The sequence below is a fragment of the Pungitius pungitius genome, chromosome 19 (genome assembly GCF_949316345.1).
Source record: "Pungitius pungitius chromosome 19, fPunPun2.1, whole genome shotgun sequence".
In the NCBI taxonomy this organism is placed as follows: Eukaryota; Metazoa; Chordata; class Actinopteri; order Perciformes; family Gasterosteidae; genus Pungitius; species Pungitius pungitius.
Genome location: NC_084918.1, coordinates 13,753,179 through 13,774,511, shown reverse-complemented (window position 1 = coordinate 13,774,511; position 21,333 = coordinate 13,753,179). Strand labels below are relative to the sequence as shown.

General features: G+C 43.6%; 1 protein-coding gene across 2 annotated transcripts in view; it reads left to right on the top strand.

Moving 5' to 3' along the window:
* The window catches only part of LOC119198310 (guanine nucleotide exchange factor VAV3), a 74,113-nt gene extending 59,453 nt beyond the window's left edge, over window positions 1-14,660 (top strand). The window contains exons 26-28 of one of the 2 annotated variants that reach the window (XM_037455290.2): window positions 8,350-8,430; window positions 9,404-9,555; window positions 10,970-14,660. In XM_037455290.2, the coding sequence (XP_037311187.2) occupies window positions 8,350-8,430; window positions 9,404-9,555; window positions 10,970-11,014 (278 nt within the window). In that variant the 3' untranslated portion in view covers window positions 11,015-14,660. The remainder of the gene's footprint in view (window positions 1-8,349; window positions 8,431-9,403; window positions 9,556-10,969) is intronic. The other variant, XM_037455292.2, reaches the window with a different exon arrangement.
* The last annotated feature ends 6,673 nt before the right edge of the window (window positions 14,661-21,333 follow it).

Below are 21,333 nucleotides of genomic sequence, written 5' to 3'. Positions count from 1 at the left end.
TATATATATATATATATATATATATGCATATATATATGCATATATATATATATGTATATATATATATATATATATATGCATATATATATATATACATATATATATATATGCATATATATATATATGTATATATATATATATATATATATGCATATATATATATATGCATATATGTATGTATATATATATGCATGTCACGTTTGTCCAAGTGTGCTACACTAATGTTGTGCCATGTCGGTATCCCATAGCAACAAGAGTCATGTGATCACATAATGAAAGCCAAAGATCAAAGGTATCCATGACATCACGGAACATGTGACTGGAGTGTCATCTGATTCCGTTCACATCAACATATCAGTTCAGTTCTAAAAAGTTGATAGCAGACATCCTCAGTGCTGTTTAAACACAACTTTGACAGTTCTCGTATAACAGATACAAAAAAGGAAAGAATGTCTAACGTCGAGAAAAAGGACATGATGAGAAATTCCAACAAGAAGGACACGTCCAATACCAAGATGCAGTGCATGGAGTTGCAGATGAAGAGAGAAAGACAGGCACTTCAAAATGAAAGGCAAGTTGTGAATTTGAAGTCCTATGCTGAAAGCGAATCAATTTCTGCGTCTAAAGAGAATTTGGAATTAAAGGGTCAACTGGAAATTGAGAGGGCTCAAACAAAAAAGCTACAAATTGAATTAACAAAGATGGCCGAAACTCTTAAAAGCCAGGAGGGCACAGCCAAACAAATCAAGGACAGATTCCAAGTATTCCACAACGCCCAGATGGACAATTGGAAAGCACAGATAAACGGTGTTGAGTCTGCCCTGAAAGCAGCACAGGACAAGCTCCAAGCTGAGAGGATGAAGGGGGAAAAAATGGCCCTTCAAAATGCCGCAGAAGCTAAGGAGCTGAAGGTCCATGCTAAAAATAACGTGGAGTTGAAACGTCAACTGGAAATTGAGAGGACTCAAACTAAGAAGCAACACATTGAGTTATTCAATTTGGCAGAAACTCTTAAAAACCAGCAGGAGTCAGCAAACCAAATGAGGGAAAGATTCCAAGTCTTCCATAACACCCAGATGAACAATTGGAAAGCACAGGTAAACGGTGTTGAGGCGGCCCTAAAAGCAGCACAGGACGAGCTCCAAGCTGAGCGGATGAAGGGGGGAAAAGTAGCCCTTCAAAATGACGCAGAAGCTAAGGAGCTGAAGGTCCGTGATGAAGTGAAGCTCGCTAAAAATAACGTGGAGTTGAAACGTCAACTGGAAATTGAGAGGGCTCAATCCAAGAAGCAACACATTGAGTTATTCAAGTTGGCAGAAGCTCTTAAACACCAGCAGGAGGCAGCAAACGAAATGAAGGAAAGATTCCAGGCTCTCCATGAGGACACAATGAGCAAAGAGAGAGCGGAAACAGACAAGATGGCTGGAGCTCTGACAGCCTCACAGGACCTTCTCAAGGCTGAGCAGATGACGACTAACCAGGATGAAATGCAGCTATTCAAGAACTTCAGCCAAGCTAAACTGGAGGAACAGAGGGTTGCTATCATTAAGCTCAAGGCTGCTCTGGAAAAGTCTGAGCAGGACCTGAAGGCCGGTCAACTCCAGTGGCAACAAGAAATCTTAGCTGCCCTGAAAGCATCACAGGACCAGCTTATGACTGAGCGTCTACAGCTGAATACTGCCGCAAAGAAGGACAAGGAGATACTCCAGAACCTCTGTCAAGTTAGACTGGCCGAACAGACGCAAATCAACGAAAGGACCAAGGCTGCTCTTCTTAAGACTGAGCATTGCCTGCGTAATGCACGTCTTGAGTGGCAAGAGGAGAGGTCTTCCCTGACGGCCAAACATGCAGAAGTCTTTGACACTTATCAATCCCAGCTGAAGGTCATCGCTTTTCTTCAAAGGCAGGAGACAGAGGCCAAGCAGACGCTGGAGGGAATCCAGACAGCCCATCAAGTCCAGCTGGAGGAAATCCAATCAGCCCATCAAGGCCAGATAGAAGAACAGAAAGCTGAGACCAACAAGATCTTGTTAGCTATGAAAGTTACCAACGATCTGTTGGAAACCTGCCGTCAGGAAAACGCCTCCCTCACTGCACAGCCGAAATCCTCACAAGAAAACACTCTTGCAGAGCTGCAGGCGCAAGTCACGGTCAGCAAAAACCTCAGAGCTGCTCTGAGGATTGCTGACAAGCAGCTAGAGAGTAGTACTATTGAGTGGCACCTGGAGAAGTCTTACCTCACAGCCACCCTGGATGATACAGCCATGGACCTCGAAAATGCCCTGCTGAGGAACATCACTGTTGTTCAATCAATGGAGAAGGAGGCTGCAGCGATGTTTGAAAGAAATCAGGCATCCCAAGACCAGCTGATTTCAACAATTCAGAAAGAAAGGGGAGATTCGTTAGAAAAGCAGCGCCTCAGCTTTCTGGAAATTATATCCAACCTTGAAAAATCAAAGAGCCACTGTGTTACCGAGCTAGCGACGCAGGAGGAGGACCACAAAATCCTCCTCGCTACTCTGATGAAGAAGTTTGAGGATGACCGAGAGAGTGAACGTCTCAAATGGAACCAGGAGAAGTCTGACCTCCTGAAAATCACAGAACAATCCCTGGAAAGGGAGAAGGAGTATCAGAATAACGAGACCTCCTTCAGGTCTCAGCTGAATGACCTTCATTGTCAGATCACCAAGAAGCCAAAGAAAAAGTGGTACAAGTTTTTCTAATTCCCGGCTTCAGGTGTCCCCAACACACGGACACCAAAACATATATATAAATATCTAAATAAATAAATAATTTAAAAAACACACACATATACACATATATATAAAATATATATATAAAATATATATATATATATATAAAAAAAATATATATATATATATAAAATATATATATATATATATATATATATATATATAAAATATATATATATATATATATATATATATAAAATGTATATATATATATATATATATATATATACATTTTATATGTACACATATAAAATGTGTGTACATAAACACACTTAATATAATATAAAATAATATAATATACAAAAAACACACATAATATAATATAAAATAATTGAAATATATAATATAACAAATTAACACAAACACAAAATATAAAATAATTGAAATATATAATATAACAAATTAACACAAACACACATAATATAAAATAATTGGAATATATAATATAACAAATTAACACAAACACACATAATATAAAATAATTGGAATATATAATATAACAAATTAACACAAACACACATAATATAAAACAATTGGAATATATAATATAACAAATTAACACAAACACACATAATATAAAATAATTGGAATATATAATATAACAAATTAACACAAACACACATAATATAAAACAATTGGAATATATAATATAACAAATTAACACAAACGCACATAATATAAAACAATTGGAATATATAATATAACAAATTAACACAAACGCACATAATATAAAACAATTGGAATATATAATATAACAAATTAACACAAACACACATAATATAAAACAATTGGAATATATAATATAACAAATTAACACAAACACACATAATATAAAACAATTGGAATATATAATATAAAAATAACAATACATAAACACACACAAAAATACAAACACATACACATAAACACACACATATGTGTAGATCCTCTCTGGGGACCATCACCTTATCGGGGTGGAGGGGTTTGCGTGTCCCAATGAACCTGAGAGCCTGTGTTGCCTGGAGCCTGGTGCTCCTGTTAGGGATACCCATGGCAAAGTGACCTCAGGTGAGGGACCAGACAAAGAATGGTTCAAAAAGATTGATAAAGAACAGGGTACCTGGCCCAGGGGACCAGGAAGCCCGCAGAGGGCTTGACGGAGAGAGAGCGTCTGGTGGCTGGCCATAGGCTGACGGAGTGACGTGGCACACCTCTACTCCCCCTTCCATGGGCACACCACCTGTGGGGTAAACCGATGGGGTGGGGTGCGTTGCTGTGTGGGTGGCAGCGAGAGTGGGGGGTCAAGACGCACCAGGCCTGGGGGACAGGTCCAGGCACTGGGGACGTGGATTGGCCCCCGTCTTATGGGAAAGGAGCAAGAGCTCGGCAGGAGGTGGAGCGCAGTCAAGCATGTCCTTGCTCCGAAATGGTGGAATGAGCTCTCTGATGACGCCAGGACCGCAGAGATCCTTTACATCTTCTGAACTTAAGTCTTTGCAAACTAAAATCTTTAGATTGCGCCGGAAGATGTAAAGGCTCAGGGCCGGCTCTTACCCATTGGCTGCCCTAGGCGAAACTAAGATTTGCTTTTGTGTGTGTTGCTCTTTCAAATAGTACTACAACCACTACTAATATTTTTGTACTTGTAGTAGTACTTCTAGTATTTCAACTAGTATTTCACAAAGACAACCAAAGAGTCTTTCGTGGAGTCTTCGGGGCGGCTGTGCGCGGCGCCTCACATACTCATTCGTAACAATGTGTTTTATCACTGTACTTGTTCGAATTTCTGCCCGTAGATACTACCGCCCCCGGCCTAGATCAATTCTTTGTCGTAATCCCTCCTCCCTTACCTACCCCGCCCGCTCTACACATGTCCAGCACCTTGTCACAGGAGGACTCTGGAACTGCCAGTCAGCTACTCGCAAGGCAGACTTCATCTTCGGCTTTGCTATCCAGCAGTGGCTTGACTTCCTCGCCCTCACTGAGACATGGATCACACCGGACAACACATCCACCCCAGCTGCCCTCTCCTCTGCCTTCTCCTTCAGCCACACACCCAGGCCCACTGGCAGGGGTGGCGGGACAGGTTTACTCATTTCGCCCAAATGGACCTTCTGCCCGTACCCCATACCTCCACCCCCCCCCCCCCCCACTATGTTTTGAATTCCATGCTGTAACCATTACTCACCCAGTTCAATTAAACATTGTTGTCCTCTACCGACCACCAGGCTCCTTTGGCCACTTTCTGGAAGAACTGGACATCGTCCTGTCAAACTTCCCTGAAAATGGCCCTCAACTCATCCTCCTAGGTGACTTCAACATCCCGACAGAGAAGTCGTCTGACCTCATACTCCTACTTGCTTCATTTGCACTGACACTCAATCCCTCCCCTCCGACTCACAAAGCTGGCAATCACCTATCAGATCTGGGGTGGCCACAGGGGTGGCCAATGAGCTTTCAGGCCACCCCCCAGAATCGCCATTGGCCCCCTGGTCTGAAAAGTTGTCTCGTTTCACTTTCTGCCGTGCTGTGAACAACGTTAGGTGCAGATGAGCATGCCCTTTGTTGCTCAATAGAAGGAATTGTGTCAGAGGATGTTAAAATAGTTCTCAAAACTCCAATGGCTTGCTGCAAAGCGGTCTCATCTCCGTCCATGCTGATCGCGACCTGAACATGACCCGCCTCTGGTCTCAGCCAATCACAGGGTAGGTTGACAGCCAATCACAGCGCGAGAAATGTTCTGCCTTCCGTTTCCACTATATGCCTTCCGTTTCCACTATACGCCTTCCGTTTCCACTATATATAGGTATGTGAGAGTACCAGAATGAATAATGTCTTGAACGGCCCCTCATAGTTGGCAGCTGGAATCTTTTAACACTCCATTCGGCACACAATGGGTTAGCTGATGCTACAAGTTATAAGGAACTTTCTGTTCTTGTCCGTGCTGCTGTGTGCCGTCTGGCAGTTGTTGGAGTGAAGGTCCTGGCTGTGTGATGCTTCCTACCCGTGTGTAACAATAAACAACAAACCTGGCAACGGCTCAAGCCCAAACAGGTGTTTGTCACCAACTTGCTTGTCTGACATCAGCAGTTTTGAAGAAAAAAAAAACCCATCAAGTACTGAATTCGAAAAGTGCTGTTGGCCGCAGCAGAATGTTTCAAACAAGCGCAGAAAAAAAAAAGTACTTAACAGTTCCTCAGCCTGCCAAAACAGTGCCGACCCCTAGTTGGTTAAGGGAAAAGGTGTGACTCCTCGGAGTCAGTGGCAAAAAGAAAACCTGCGTGCCACTGCGTGCGATGGGAAGAAAGAAGAAGAAAGTGCCGGCTTACTGACAATCGCATTCCAAGCCGCAGCAACGGGAACAGATCGTGCCGAGCTGTTTGCTTGTTTGCCCGACGAGGCCCGTCGTTCAAACTCTTGCTTCAAAACACAAGTCGAGACAGATTCCATCCAAATTTAGTTTTGCTCCGGTGTGGTCCTCCACCGTGTGAGCGGCCTCCTCCTGGTGCTCACACACACTTCTAAATGACTCTTTTCTCTTGATTTCCACCCCCCCCCCCTCCCCCCTCGAGCACTGCTGGAGGACTGTTCATTCATGCTTATGCTTTGTTTCATGTGTTTCTGGACAGTTTTGCAGAAGAAAAAAAATGGTTGAAAAATGATTTTTCTTTTAAACCAATACACTACAGCAACAATACCACAGTTAACACAACATTTAAATGACTTTGTGTCCATGCAACAATCTCCACCGGCGCCGACATCGTGTGTGTGTGTGTGGGACTCTGGGCCGCTGATTGGATTTTGGCTCGTCATCTGCAATGCGGGTGTGTGTGTGTGTGTGTGTGTGTGTGTTCCAGTGTGTCACACAAATCTGATGTGCTGAAATGAAGCATGTAAGATGCAGCCGGTGTTTTGGAGGAGGGCCGTCCCTCTTCATATTGCTTGTACCTAGACACCATTAGGGGATGCTGAGCTGTCTCTCACTGGGCGGATTAGTATTTATTTTAAAAAGCACTAGAGCTCCGCTCTCCATTCAGCGTACGAATGAACCTGGCCACTGACGTTGTTGTTCAGCGGCACGTTTTTCGTGAACTTTGTGAATTCATCTTGCATAGCAGGGATTAGATTTTCTTTTCTTGGTGGCAGAAATAAGATGGGGGGGGGGGGGGGGGGTTGTAAAATCGTTGAAGCTGCGACTGTAATTTAAAGCCGAGGTAATAAAGAAATACCAAATAAGCCACTTTAAAACGTCCCAATTCATGATATTTGGGTGTATCAGTAGCCTACAGTCATGGATTATTAGAAAATTGGCCCTTAAGAGGGTTTGATTGTTTTTTTTTTCTTTTGCATTTAATTTTCTTGTATGATTAATTTTCCAACAAGAAATGTTAATTTTCACATCATAGTGGGACCCAGCTCCAGGACCAATTATTGCTTTATGAGGAATATGAAATTCGGTTTACCCTATTTGAGCTTTTCTAAAAAAAAAAATAGTTTATTGGAATGAATGTAGCCAACCACTGATATTACTTTACACTGAACAGTATGTTTTTAATGATAAATACCTTCATAGATATTAGATTTCATTGCACAATAATACTTCTATTCCCCAGAATGAGTCTCTAACACTGCCAAGACATCCGTGGAATCATATGAGAAATATTAAAGTACATGTAGTGACTTGTTAAAGGAGTCGTTTGAAAGGTAAAAACAGTTCATCGTTCAAACCTTCAGAGAAGTCTGCATTCAGGAGATACCATGTGACCTTCAGAAAGACAACATAGAGAAACAATTAGGATCCCATAGATAGTATACTTTCATAAAATTATTTTCAATAAAGGAGTATCATTGTCCTGCATAAGTGAAGCTGCCGACAGCAATTAATGATGCCGACATCCTGTTAGCATGCCTGAGCCAATGCACGAACCAGGAGGCCCAGACAAGGTTATAAACCAAAGCTTCATTTATTCTTTGATAATCTAATCGCACCGTGTCCTCTCCTCTCCTTATACAAACGTATATACTTACCTGACTAATTCATCCAGGCATAACATCTACAGATAGGCATGTAGAATAGCCGCCATGTAGCACTTTTGCAACAAAGTCCCGTAAGTGATGTTTAAATGATCTTTCAGTCAGCCTCTCAACACCAGAATTCAAAATGTGCATTATTCATTTGTGAGATTCCACCAACATGTTTTTTGATTAGAGCACCAGTTGATGCCTTCAAGTGAAATATGTGCATTTATAACGGCCATCTTTTGTCAATTTCTATTCATCTTAAGAAACGCGAGCCTTTCAAAAATGCAATCAAATGTGTTTTTTAATCTTTGTTAAACACAAGGATTTAAACATCATACCCCACCATGAGTTTAATCACTCGTATTTGAAGTCAACTTTTAGCATTATTAATTACAGTGGCCACACTTTTTGGGGGTTCGAGAACAGCTAGAAATCATCCTCATGTTTATATAAAATACACCTGTGTTCTTTACACCTCAGAGTTGGGATTTTGAAAAACATGTTTTATTGTTTCTCCTTTGCTTCTCTCTCCTTCTACCATTCTCCCCCCCACCCTCCCCACTCCCTGCCCCCCCCCCCCCCCCCCCTACCATAGCCCCATTGCTCTGCGGCTTCTCTTTTGTAACTCCCGCCGGCTACAGCTTTGTACCTCCTTCCTCTGCTCCCTTCTGGTCAGGTACAGGTATCGCCCCTCTCTCTCTCTCTCTCTCTCTCTCTCTCTCTCTCTCTCTCTCTCTCTCTCTCTCTCTCTCTCTCTCTCTCTCTCTCTCTCTCTCTCTCTCTCTCTCTCTCTCTCTCTCTCTCGGTGTTGAAGGCTGCTTGGCATGCTGGTTGCAGCGTTCGGTGGTGCGCCCATACGTGCCGTCCTGTGTGGGGGAACGGCCACTGCTTTAATAATGCACGTCATTTTGAGTGTTGCCATTTTTTTTTCTTTTTTTTTCTCGCATGCGAACGTCCAGAGTGTGAGGCAGAAACTGCTAGAAAACGGAGAGGCGTTTGAGCTGTTTTTCGGAGGCACATGTGGCTGAGTTTGATGTGTGTTTGCCTGTGCGTTCGTCTGTCCGTCAAAGTAAAGGTGGGGGTTTGCAAATACACGCAGCTCCTCTATATTAGATATTCTCTCCCCGGGGCCAGGTTGTAGAGGTCTGACATTCCATTTCCAGCTGTCAGCTTAGCCCAGTCCGACCCACCAGTCAGTGTCTGGAGAAGGTAAAGAGCCGGCAGGGTGGGACGGAGCAGGAGTAACTAGCTAACCGCCCCCCCCCCCACCTGTCTCTCAGACACACACGGCTGTCAGCGCGGTGGACTCAAGTACACCACTGTAAGACGGAAACACTCCTCCTTTATCTGGCAATGGCCACTAAATCACTTGCCAAGGTAGTGCAGACACAGATATACAATATATATCATATTATATATTATACAATATCATTTCTAACTAGACACTAGACACACTTCATAAGATTTCAGGGAGAGAATAGAACCTTTTTACCTCATATCATCCGTGTGTACATGTGTGTTGTCACTGCAATTTTTTTTTTTGAATGTTTTTAGAAAGACTTTTGAACAACCTTGAATGAACCTCTATACATCCTACATGTATATTTTAATACCTGCCGCTCCCTCCCTCTCTCTCTCTCTCGTTCTAGTGTTTACTCCCAAAGTGATCGGGGTGGCCATCGCGCGCTACGACTTCAGCTCACGAGACACCCGGGAGCTCTCGCTGCAGGAGGGCGACGTGGTGAAGATCTACACAAAGTCCGGGGCCAACGGTTGGTGGAGGGGCGAGGTCAACAGCAGGGTAAGTGGAGGCCTGATGAGGCCTGTAAAACCTACTCTGTAGGGTGGCATGCTATTGTGCCCTTATTCCACGGGTTTTCGGTTGATGAATCGACCTTTGCATTGCTTTAATGTAGACATTTGGGGATATTTCACTGAGGCAGAATGTTTCAGAATCAGGTGTATTCACTCACATAATGTTGATTTATTCTGATGGTTAAATCCTTAAATCCAATCTTACGTTGAGCTTAAAAACCGCCTCTCAGATGAAGTCATGTTTGTCCAATAGCCTTGTCTACATTCACCTGGAGGAGACTATCCACATTAAGTCTGTTTCCATGCCACTCTCTTCCACAGTACTTACTATTTCGTATTTACCATCCAAAACCAAGCGTTTTATAATCAAGCATGCAGCATCGAGGAAGGTCTGCTGCTATACGCAGGGATATATATTTACTACCTCCCACTCGCTTTCACTGTATTTGAGCTTGGCAGAAAATGATAAACGGAGTGACAATTCAGTCTGTGTGTGTGTGTGTGTGTGTGTGTGATGTGGCTGGGCCATGAGTGTGTTTTCCCAGCAGCTGTTGTTAAATGAAGTAGCTTTTCTCTTTAACTGAGCCTGATTTGTGCTTAATGCTGCTCTGGTGAAAACTAAACTCCGTCGAGGAGCGTTCGAGTCTCTTTATCCTTCACACGGTGGACACTGGTTTTCACTGCTGGCTGGGAGGAAAAAAAAGCCTGGGCCATGCTGCCAGTTGAAAAGCGCCACGATTTTGTCATTAAAACCATTCAATATGAGAGCTGAATGTGATTTCAGGCCCCTATTATCAGAAAATAAAAAATGGTCAAAACAAAAAAGATACAGGTACAAGATTCCAGATATGTGTATAATAGTAATTTGGCTCTTTAAAAATCGTACGAGATGACTGCGACTCTGGAATATCCTGTCATTAAAAACAGACGTTAACGGTGGAGTGCAGATCTCTACCAGACTACACCTGTTGCTAACTAGCTCTCCATAAGACCACTCACCCGGTTGTAGGTAGCGACCTGTTCCATTTGTCGCTTGCGTGTCTTACCAAGGCAGCCACAACGGTCCTTACTGAATATTAGGCCGATGGGTCGGGTAGTGACAGATAGACACTGAGACGGGCGCCGTAACACACACAAATAATAACTGGAGTTATTTGATTTTTTAATGACATGCACATTTAATCAGAATAAATTTGTCTTGTTAAAGCTATTTGCCATGTAAAAATGGTAAGAGGAAAAAAATCATTTCCAAAAAAGTTTTTGTTAATGTGTTTAAAATCGGAACTAGTGTTTTAAGAAAAATAGCAAATTGTCATACGTATAATTAATACGGCAAACAACGATGTGCAACAAATGTCCCAATACATAAATTACTTCCCTTTCCCCCTCCCGCCCATCAGGTCGGCTGGTTCCCCTCCACATACGTAGAGGAGGGTGAGGAGTGAAAGGTTCCACGTCTGTAGAAGATAACGCCAAAGGAAGAGCGGCAGCAGTGGGCCACGCGAACTGAACGTGACAGCAAGGGAACAGAGGGGGCTCCTGCGCGCGGAGCGGGGCGGCCCCTCGCTCCCCTCCCTCCGTGGGGTCCTGCTGCCCACGACCGTCCCAGAGGCCTTTGGGAGGGCAGAGAAAAAAAAAGAGAAAAGCGAAAAAAAAGGCAGCAGTGCGTTGCAGATGCAAAGACGCCCCCGTGGTTCGTGGCTGCCTCTCTGTGGCTAAGTGACTCCAGCGAGCAGCAGCTTGCCTGTCAGCGGGGCTCGAGCCCTCGCCAGACATGGCCTCCTCCCCCCCTCCCTCCAGCATCATCCCTCCATCCATAATTCACCTTGCACTCCCTTCCTCTCTGCACCCAGACGCCTCCCCCAAACTCCCACCTGTTTCTGCTAGCCAAGTCTGCCGTCGCCGGTGTGTCAAAAGTGGCTTCTCAGATGTCACTCCTCCATTCATGCCATGGCCCATCTGTCCATCCATCCATCCTCCCCACCGCCCCCTGTGAGAATAGAGTCATCTGAGCTGGAAAAGACCAACACTTTTTTTTTTTCTTTCATCCCCTTCTCTCTCTGGAGGGATTTCAGTTAGTTTTGACCTTGCCTCTGTGTTGCATCCACTAATGCAGGTGGTTATTGATGACTTGATGCCCCAGATTCACACACACACACACACACACCACCCACCTCTCGTCCCTCTTCAGATTAGGATCACCTCACACGTCTCTTACAGGAGATGGAGGAGAGCGATGGCATCGGATAGCATCGCTGAGCAGTGCCAGCAATTGATCGCTGTTGTTCCTATTTTCCTCCCGCCTTCTACATTCTTTATCTGCAGCCCGGCCTCTCATGTTTTGAGCTGTCTTGGCCGTTAGCGATCCCCGCCCCCCCCCCCCCCCCCCCGCTCTTATCTGTGGCAGCTCCGTCGACAGGAGCCCATTCGCCGAGGGTTTATCTTATCGGGGGCATTAGCGGCTTGTCGGGGAACAAGACTCACTACCTAGAAGCCACGTGTCCCCTTAACGCAGAAAGAAAAGAAGTCCTGCTTTGGGTCTTAAGCAGTAATTGATATTTTCGCTGGGTTTTTCCACATTTTAGAGTACAGAGAACACTTGAAATTTGGAGGAAATATTTTGTCAAGAAAACATTTCATTTAAAAAATGTATTCATGCACACACACACACACACACACACACAAAGCAGAAACCTTTGTCCTCCATTCATTCCTTACTGTCCTCCCTTTCACCCCATGTATACATGCATACATCTGCACACTGTCTGTTTACTCTCCAGTGAAAGAGGATTTCCCAACATTTGAGAAAATAGAATAAAAAGGCTGTGTATACAAGATCAAGTTTAGTGTCTGGAGGTGAGACCAGAAAACCCCCAGCATTTGGCTCTATGGAGTAATACTTTTATGAAAAAAACGATTATACTGCCTGGCCGAGATGAGGCGGAGACAAAAAGAAAACCCCATTTTTATGCTCACACAATGCGCAGAAGGCTGGCAAAGACTTTGATCTAGTCCTTTAACGTCTTTCTTCATTCAAAGCTGTTCTTTGGCTGTATTTCTCATGTTCCCCCTCGCTCCGTAAATACCTTCACATAGGCCTAAGCATAGAATTGTTTGAAAAGCATCCATCTCTTTTCTGCACAGCAAAACGAATAATGCATTGTACAGACGAAATGTCTGTCACAGGAACACACATTCCCTAAGAGGCAGTGAACACATGTATCAGACATTGAATGAGGCCAGACCTATCAGAGTGGATGGGGAAGTATAACTATGTGGTTAAATTGTAGATTCTGCCTCTGTAGATACAGCCATCGGGCCATTGCTTCCTTTCATAGCTTTCTTCCTGTCATGTCTTCATTGTGTCCATGCCATTGGGAGTATAAGTATGCATTTTTTGTCAAGATATATGCTTTTATATGCGCTTAATGGAGCCATTATGTTTGAAACTGGCTAACAACCCCCTGAAAGCCCTGCCACTCCCAAGACATTCTGATTTGTATGACAATAGATATTTTGTTCTCAGCCATATTGTTTAATACTGGACTGAAGAAAAGTGTCAAAAAGAGTCCCATTAATGTGTTTCTGCATTGGGACGTCCCTCTGTTTCCAAACGATTAAACAGTGTCATTGAGTGACCACTAGATGGAAGCATCCTAAACACATCACCTCCTCTCCAAGCCAGTCACCTTCAACTCGCCAAAGTTTAGAGATGACATCATCTGATTAGGAGGCCAAACGTATTCGAGGAAGCATCGAGCATCAGCCTCCTATTTGTAGCTCTGAATGCGAACAAAGAGGTCTCATAGACAAAATTCTCCCGGACGTTAACACATTCCCTGAGTCTCTCAAAATATCCCGACATTCCAGGAACCTTTCGTCTGGTATTATTCCCGAGGATGACATTTCCCCTCTCCTCCTGCTTCCGAAAATGCCTTCAATCTCAGAGCATTCAGAAGTTAGATCGGCAACATCTTCAGTGTAAATCTGCAGTGGGCCGGCCGATCCAGTGTGTCCCCTCTCGGGAGGACGGGAGAGGCCGAGCAGGCTCTCTCTCTCTCTAATCGCAGACTCCGGTAATCCACTCCCGCACTCCTCCTCCGCCCAGATGAACTCTGACAGCGGGAGCCATTTACAACGGCAGGCCTTCCTCCACTCCCAGCGCGCTTCCACATTATTTATTTTGTTTGCGCGCGCAGGAGGGACAGGAGGAAGGCTCAAGGGTATCTGTGATCTAATCATTACACCATCTCCTCACCCCGGCGACCCCGCTGCATCCATCTCTTCTGTCTGCTCTCTCTCTCCCCTCCACCTCGTCACTTCCCCTCTCTCTCTTTCATCCATTCCCTGTCTTGTCAATTTCTCTTTGTATTCTGTCCCTCGCCCCGATGCTCTGTAAGCTGTAACTGCTGTACGTTGGTTTCGGGAGGAGAATGGAAGATTCCGTATAATAAGGAGGGAAAGAGGCGGTCTGAATTCCTGATGAACAACCCCAGCAAAATAAGGACCGTTTTTTCTTTTACCGCACAGTGAAATGATGCTGATTAGAGAAGGAATGAGACACTGGCTCTCACCACTGTTTTCTCTTCAGATAATGTGCACTGTGTGCAAAGACCATGTCCACACATGGAGGCTTACAGCCTGTACGTGTGGAGGAACAATTCAACAGGATTTAGGTCTGGGCAAGTCTTAGCCCAGCAGGGGGTTTCAGGATTCAATCATATTAATAACCAGCATAGAAGGACACATGTGAAGCAATCTGAACGGGAACATAACACGACCCATACATGAAGAACATATGTCATACAATCCATCCTCAATCCTTTGAAAGATCACCCGAACCTGTGTGTGCTATATTGCTGCATCGCTCACTTTGTTCCCAATGTCCATGTTCTGTTGTCCCTCTGAAGCCAAAGATGTACGCTGTACTCACGGTGCGCTCAGCGCCGTGTCTCATGTAACCACGGTACCCGACCGCTGTGGCCTAAAACTGTGCAATCTCGACTCTGTAGGGTTACCGTGTATTGTTGCTGTACCATAATGTAAGATATGTACATAGCACATAATAAAGATATACATTGCTTCTTCTGATATGTTGTTATTTCCTACTGCAGAATAGGTGCTCAATCAAAGTCATCAGCAGTGTTCAAATGTGTCAGCTCTCTAGGAATATTCACAAAATATATCAATATTCAGAAAGATTTGGCTTCGGTGGAAATTTGAAGCACCTGTACTTTACACATTTCCACTCTGATACTTAACACTGATTCAACTGTTCAATGAATGAAGTACATTTCCACCTGTAATAAATAAATATGATGATTTCCGTTGAAGTTCTACTTGTAAATACATTGTTACATTACATTATACATTATTGTTGTTGCTACTTTAATCTCATAAATACTTCCTCTACTACTACAAAGTTTTTAATTTATATTAGGGCCGGGACTCGATTAAAAATAATTGTATAAAAATGTGTAAAAAATGTTTCATGTGTTATTTTTTGTGTAATTAATTAATCTTAATTCACATTGTAATTAATTAATCGTAATTAACGCGCTAAAGTCCCGGCCCTAATTTTAAATTAAACAAACAGTGACACTGTGAATCATCGTGAGTTCTGGTGTCTCTAGTGGAATCAAAGCTGACCTTCCTGATCCACATTTGGGATTTGATTCTCTCTCCTCAAGGTGCCGTGTGTCAAACGTGTTTATTTCTTCCGGGATTTATTCTCCACTCAGCTGAGGAGGACCCTCAGACTGGTTTAGCTCCATAGGGGAGTCGGTATGGATCCTCTCAATTCACACGCGGGCATCAGCACACATGTCGAAAAAAGTGAAATAAGGATCACAGCACAAAAGTAGTGAAATCAACTAGGGCTTTATTAGAAATGCCATTATATGACTTTACTTGACCTGCAATTCTATTATAACGGTATGGAACGGTTGAGGATTCCAGCCTGAGAATCTATGAGAGTTGAGGTTGGATTCAAAAGCATCAACAGGTGTGTGGTGGAACAGTGCAGGGAGATAGCAGGAAGGCTGAAGTGTGGAGGATCCTGAGTTCAAACCTGCTCTCTCAGAAGGAGGGTCTGGTTGCAGTCAGGGCTTCAAACTGTAAACTTTGAAACAGTTTTGAGGTTTAGTAAACAATCTCAAGGTCTAATATGAGAAACAGACACAATGAGGCATGGGCTTGAATAGCACAAGGGAACAACTGTAGGGCTGCAGGCTCCAACCTGCTGTCTGAGGTTGTGGGTTCATGCCCCTTCATGCAGACATCACTTCTGCTTTGAAAGAGGTTTGAGTAGCAGTCTCAAGGTCAAATACAAGAAACAAAAATTTAATTTGTGCATGGTGAGGTAGTGCAGCACAAGAGCACAAGAGCAGAGGAGCTACTGTCCTTACCCTGTAGGTTGTGGGTTCAAGCCCAGTCTTGGGTTTGAGCCTTTGGCTTTACTTCAGGTTTGAGTAGCAATCTCAAGGTTAAATACAACAAACAAAGGGTTGGTTAGTGTGTGGTGAAGTAGCACAGCGGAAGAGCTGCTGCCACAAGCCTGCACTGCATTTGAAGGTTGTGGGTTCAAGCCCAGGCTTGGGTTTGAACCTTTGGCTTTACTTCAGGTTTGAGTAGCAATCTCAAGGTTAAATACAACAAACAAAGGGTTGGTTAGTGTGTGGTGAAGTAGCACAGGGGAAGAGCTGCTGACATTAGCCCCTGCACCGCACTTGAAGGCTGTGGGTTCAAGCCCAGATGTGGAAATAGCATTTAAAAAGAGTTTTGAGGTTTAGCTCACATGCTCAAGGTTAAATAGGAGAATCAAAGTTGCCAAAATGTGACCAGGACTGGTAGTGTAGGGGTGAGTGCAGGGTGCCAAAAGCCTCTGTGCGCACCGCCAGTGGGTTCAAATCCCACCCGCCAAGTCTTGAGCGCACTACCGCGGAGGTAGTAGTGGGGGCATTGTCCCCACTGGTTGTTTCAGAGAAGTGAACCCTGGGGGTTATGCAGAAACACAAGGCGCGTTCACTTGGTTATGATGGCATTGTCAAGAATGATGAAGAATCTTTTGAATGATGATGAATTGACTAAATTTGTTGTTAATTGCTTTGCTTTTAGCACTTATTAGCCATGCTACGTAGCCTATAGGGTTCCATTTTGATGGGAGAGAAGGCCGGATGAGTCAGTAAAGATGAGCAGATGTGTCTCATTCAGTGGTCACACTGACATGAAACTTATTACAGCCTCTGAGGGCATTTTTCAAGACAATCACATGTTTGTCTACTTCAGGGCATCCCGTGGACAACCTTAAACTGACAGTCTGGCACAGGGTGTAGATTTGTTTACCCTTTTTAGTGCATCCACCCTCCAATTCTCTGTTACATTCAAATTCAACTGACTTGTGCCTTTACCAATGCAGGAAGGATGAATAGCATGGTTGATCCTCCAAGATGCACCAATCCGTCTCTGGGGCAATATCCCATTATGATTTTTTATAAATGTCAGTTACCCAAAACTAAAAAAGGATTTAGGAAGAGCCACCATGTCCCTTGAGGGTTGAACCCAGATAAGGTTTAAAGTACAGAAATTTGGGGCATTTGGCATTAGTGATAGGGACGTGTAGGTTGCTCCATCTAAGATCATTCCAGTCATGTCATGGGAAAAAAAATATTGTGAAAAAAGTCTAAATATGTAGGGTCAAAAAATGTCACAGAAAAGATTTTTTTTAAATAGGTAAAAAATTATTATAAAAAAATATATGTAAGGTCAATATATATACAGTATATCTTGTGAATGATCATTCTATCAGTGAACAAATACATTCCTCCAACATTTAATGATGAGTAAGTAATAAATCGATTTGGATGTATTGTAACTTTTAAATGACATATTCAAAAGAATTAACCTTTATATCCGTAACCGCGATGAGACTAAACAGCAATTGTCACGATTGAAAGCAGTCTTAAAATAGCTCTTTTGTACAATAGGACTCCACAAATGAACAATCCAGGGATTGGGATTCTTTTTAATGTTGATGTCAACGATTCCAGCCAAAAGCAGCACACTGCTTGCAGCTCCTGACAGTAAATCAAAGAGTGTAACTCAGTCTGTGGCCTTTTTTTGTGGTCTGATCCCTGTTTGCCCGGCATGCGTAAGTGACTTCCTGGCTAAAATTAGGAGTCCTTGAAGTATTAAAGTGCTCATTAAACGGTTGCTGCGGTGTGTTTCTGCTCCGTTTTGGGACCGTTCCCTCCGCGGGACTTAAATAACCCGCAGCCAGTCGGGGGCTGTTTCTCACCGGCTTATTGGCTAATAGGTGTGAATGAATGTGGGGATGAACGGTGGGTCTTGATGCTTTTATCCGCTGCTATCTGCCTTCAAACATGCCTCTAAATATAGTTCAGAGTTTAAATGGATGATAAAAAAATAAATAAAAAAAAGTGGGTGAGTGCTAACAGTACTGTGGGTGTGTGAAAACATGCAGTGAGTAATTGTACAAGTGTGTGCAAGAAGCATACCATAAGTCTGTGCTCACTGCTGGTTGCTACTAAAAATGATTGTGCATGCATTTGTGTATGTTTGTGTATGTGTGTGTATGTGCGTGTGTGTGTGTGTGTGCGTGTGTGTGGGTGGTGGTCTCCTCGGCCATCTGGCGCCCTGCTACCTGCCGTTGCTGTGACTCAACTGAAGCTCGGAGACGGAAAGGATCCGCGGTTGGCGGGATGTAGCAGACAGTGCTGCTGGCGCTGCGGGGGGGTGTGGGGGGGGCGCGAGGTGCCGCACTGAATAACCACCAGGTGGGCTTTTTGCCTCGGCCCGGGCCTGTCTGGATCCACCACCAGTCCACTTCCAGCTGAGGCTGAGTCCAGGGTGCCATATGGCGGGTGCGAGCTGGTGACGTCGGCCCTCTCACAGAGTTTTAGGAGCACCTTTTCCCGCTGCGCTGCCGGCGCTGATGTGCGAAATGGATTTCGAAGACGGGCAAAGAGTTGTGTGTTGTTGAGACTTAATAGTATGAGATGCCCTTGTCGCTGATAGTGTAACAGAGCAGGAGAGGCGGATGGTTTAAGTGAAGTTGTTCCACAATAACAGAGTCCCAGGCAGTCTTCAGTTGGAGTGCACACTGGAACCTCTATGAGACCCATTCTGTTGAGCAGGTTTGGTGGCACCTGAGCAATGAGTTCCTTTTTTTTGACGTGTCTTACACCTGGTTATTTTTTTAAAAAAAATATTTGATGCCAAAATGCCATTTCAACCAATAAAAAATGTGTTTTTATTTGAGATCACACCAGTATATTAATGAAAATGCTGACACACGTTCAAAAGTCATGTTGTCAGAAGCTAGATAAAAGTGGTCCTAAAAACTCTCAGTTAGCTCAATGAGGAGTATCAGTATTTCACAGTGTCATGCCAAATGTAGACACCTTTTTTTGCAAGCAGATTTTCTTTCTGCCTTGAAGTTAATACAGATTAATACCTGGCAGCATGCATGTTACATGAATGGACAATCCTGATGTGTAAATTTTGCTGAAACCATGTTTAACTGTCTGCAAGATGGCATAACAACGATCAGCATGACTCAACATCCCTCTTGTTTAACTGGAGTCATTTGTCTATATCTCCCTCCATCTCCCTTTTCCAAATCCCTGCTTCTCCGACTCCACTCCATCTATCCGGGTCTATTTCTTGCTCCGTGACGTTCTCTGGGTTTATTGCTGCCTTTTGGGGCCTTGAGGGAGCCATTATCATTGCCAGACGCTATGACTTCTGTGTGTAAATATCAAGCAGCACTCGTTCCTCTAGACTATCAGCGCTGCATAAACACAGAGGGTCCGTCTACGAAAAACACCGAGACGGCTCATCATCATAAAACACACACACACACCTCAATTCAGAGACACACATCCATTGTTCTGTTAGTTTGTTTACATAGTTATGCAGTCCTGAAATGTTGTCCTCTACAGCCCTGCATGCAGGTTGACATATCCTGGCATTTTTCAGCAGCAAAGTGTGTGTGTGTGCAGCGTGATAGCATTCATTCCAACTGGCACCGCTATCAAATGAAGGCGCACACACACTTTAGTGCAGTTTTCAGCACTGCAGTTCTATGTTGAAACCTTGTTCTTAGTATAAATCTACATAAACATTAACACGAGCGAGCTGTACAGAATGCACAAACACACAAATATGCGTACACACACACACACACACACACACACACACACACACACACACGCACACACGGGCAACAGATGGTGGCACAAACATTGGCTTCAATAATAATTAGCGTCATGAACAGTTAAATATGTATCCTTTAATGTGCAGAAAGGCGGACTCCGAGCTTCATTTAGCCACATTTTACTTGCAATAATCTTGTTGAACGGGTGCATTAAGACTCAAACGTGGTGCCCTTCCAAATTCACATTCAAGGTCAACAGGTACCAGCAGCAAACCTGCTGCACAGCTGAAGCTGAGTGAGCTCAGGGCCATGAAGACACACACACACACACACACACACACACACACACGCTGGATAGATGTGTCTCAACACAAGTCACATGTACAGTCGATTTTGCAGCAGTTGGTGCTGGAAATAAATACTCTGGTGACACCTTGTAAATTTCACCCCAGCTTTTTTTCTCTGTGGAAGAATCAAGATTAAAAACATGCTGATGGCGCTGTGTATCATGCTGGGACTTCATCGTACAATCCAGTATTTTCACACATACTGCCATCATACAATATCAGTTTATATCATTTAATTGGATTGACATAGGAAGGTATAATACTCTTTTTTGATTGGTCATTTGTGGACATCATTAATATGTGCTTACCTATAATGAATTGAATATGAATTGAAATATTCTGCTGTAGCCCAGTCAGTAAGGGACGAGGAGGGAGGGTCTGATTAGAAGGCAATAACATGCGAGAAGAGGGTCGCTCCCAAATGGTCACCTCAAAGGAGCCATCCGGTCCAGGAGAGTTAAGTATAACGGACCTTTATGTCGGGTACGCGAGATACAATGTACTACAAACTGACACTAGCCGTATTAAAGTGAAGAGAAACACTGAACTATGTTTTTATGAGAACACAGAAGTGTCCCTTCTGTTTTTGAACTTTAATTAAACCCAGATGAACTTATGGTTAGTTGTCCGGAAATATTTCCACTGACTTTCAAACAACCTAAAGTGAAGGTTTAGTTAATTATTAGTAATATTTAGGGCCGGGACTTTAGCGCGTTAATTGCGATTAATTAATTACAATATGAATTAAGATTAATTAATTACACATTTTTTACGCATTTTTACACTTTTTTTTGCACCGCGGAACGTTTCTTACTGGATGAGTTTCGGGGGGACCGATTATACTGGAGCACCAACTAGCGTTCATGACTTCAGACAACAACAAACCACAGTGAACATGAACGAAGAAGCTGACGTGACCGTGTCGCTTGGCCCCGTGAATGGGAAATCTTATTATAATAAACACACGGATGGAAGCGTCGATAAGAGCGTGGTTGTGTGCAAGCTGTGCAACAAGGAATTCACATCGAGCCTCAAGTATCACCTCAACGCAAAACAATTAGCAGCTAGCGTGGACGTACAAGGACCCACACCCAACCCACACTGCACCAGATGACTGGTTTAATATGGAATGCCGTTTTAGTCACACGTCTCCGTTGTCTGTTCTGAATGTGATAAATAGCCACGCCCCTTGATTTGCATATAAGAACGTGAAATGAAATACTGTGTCATTATGCATTAC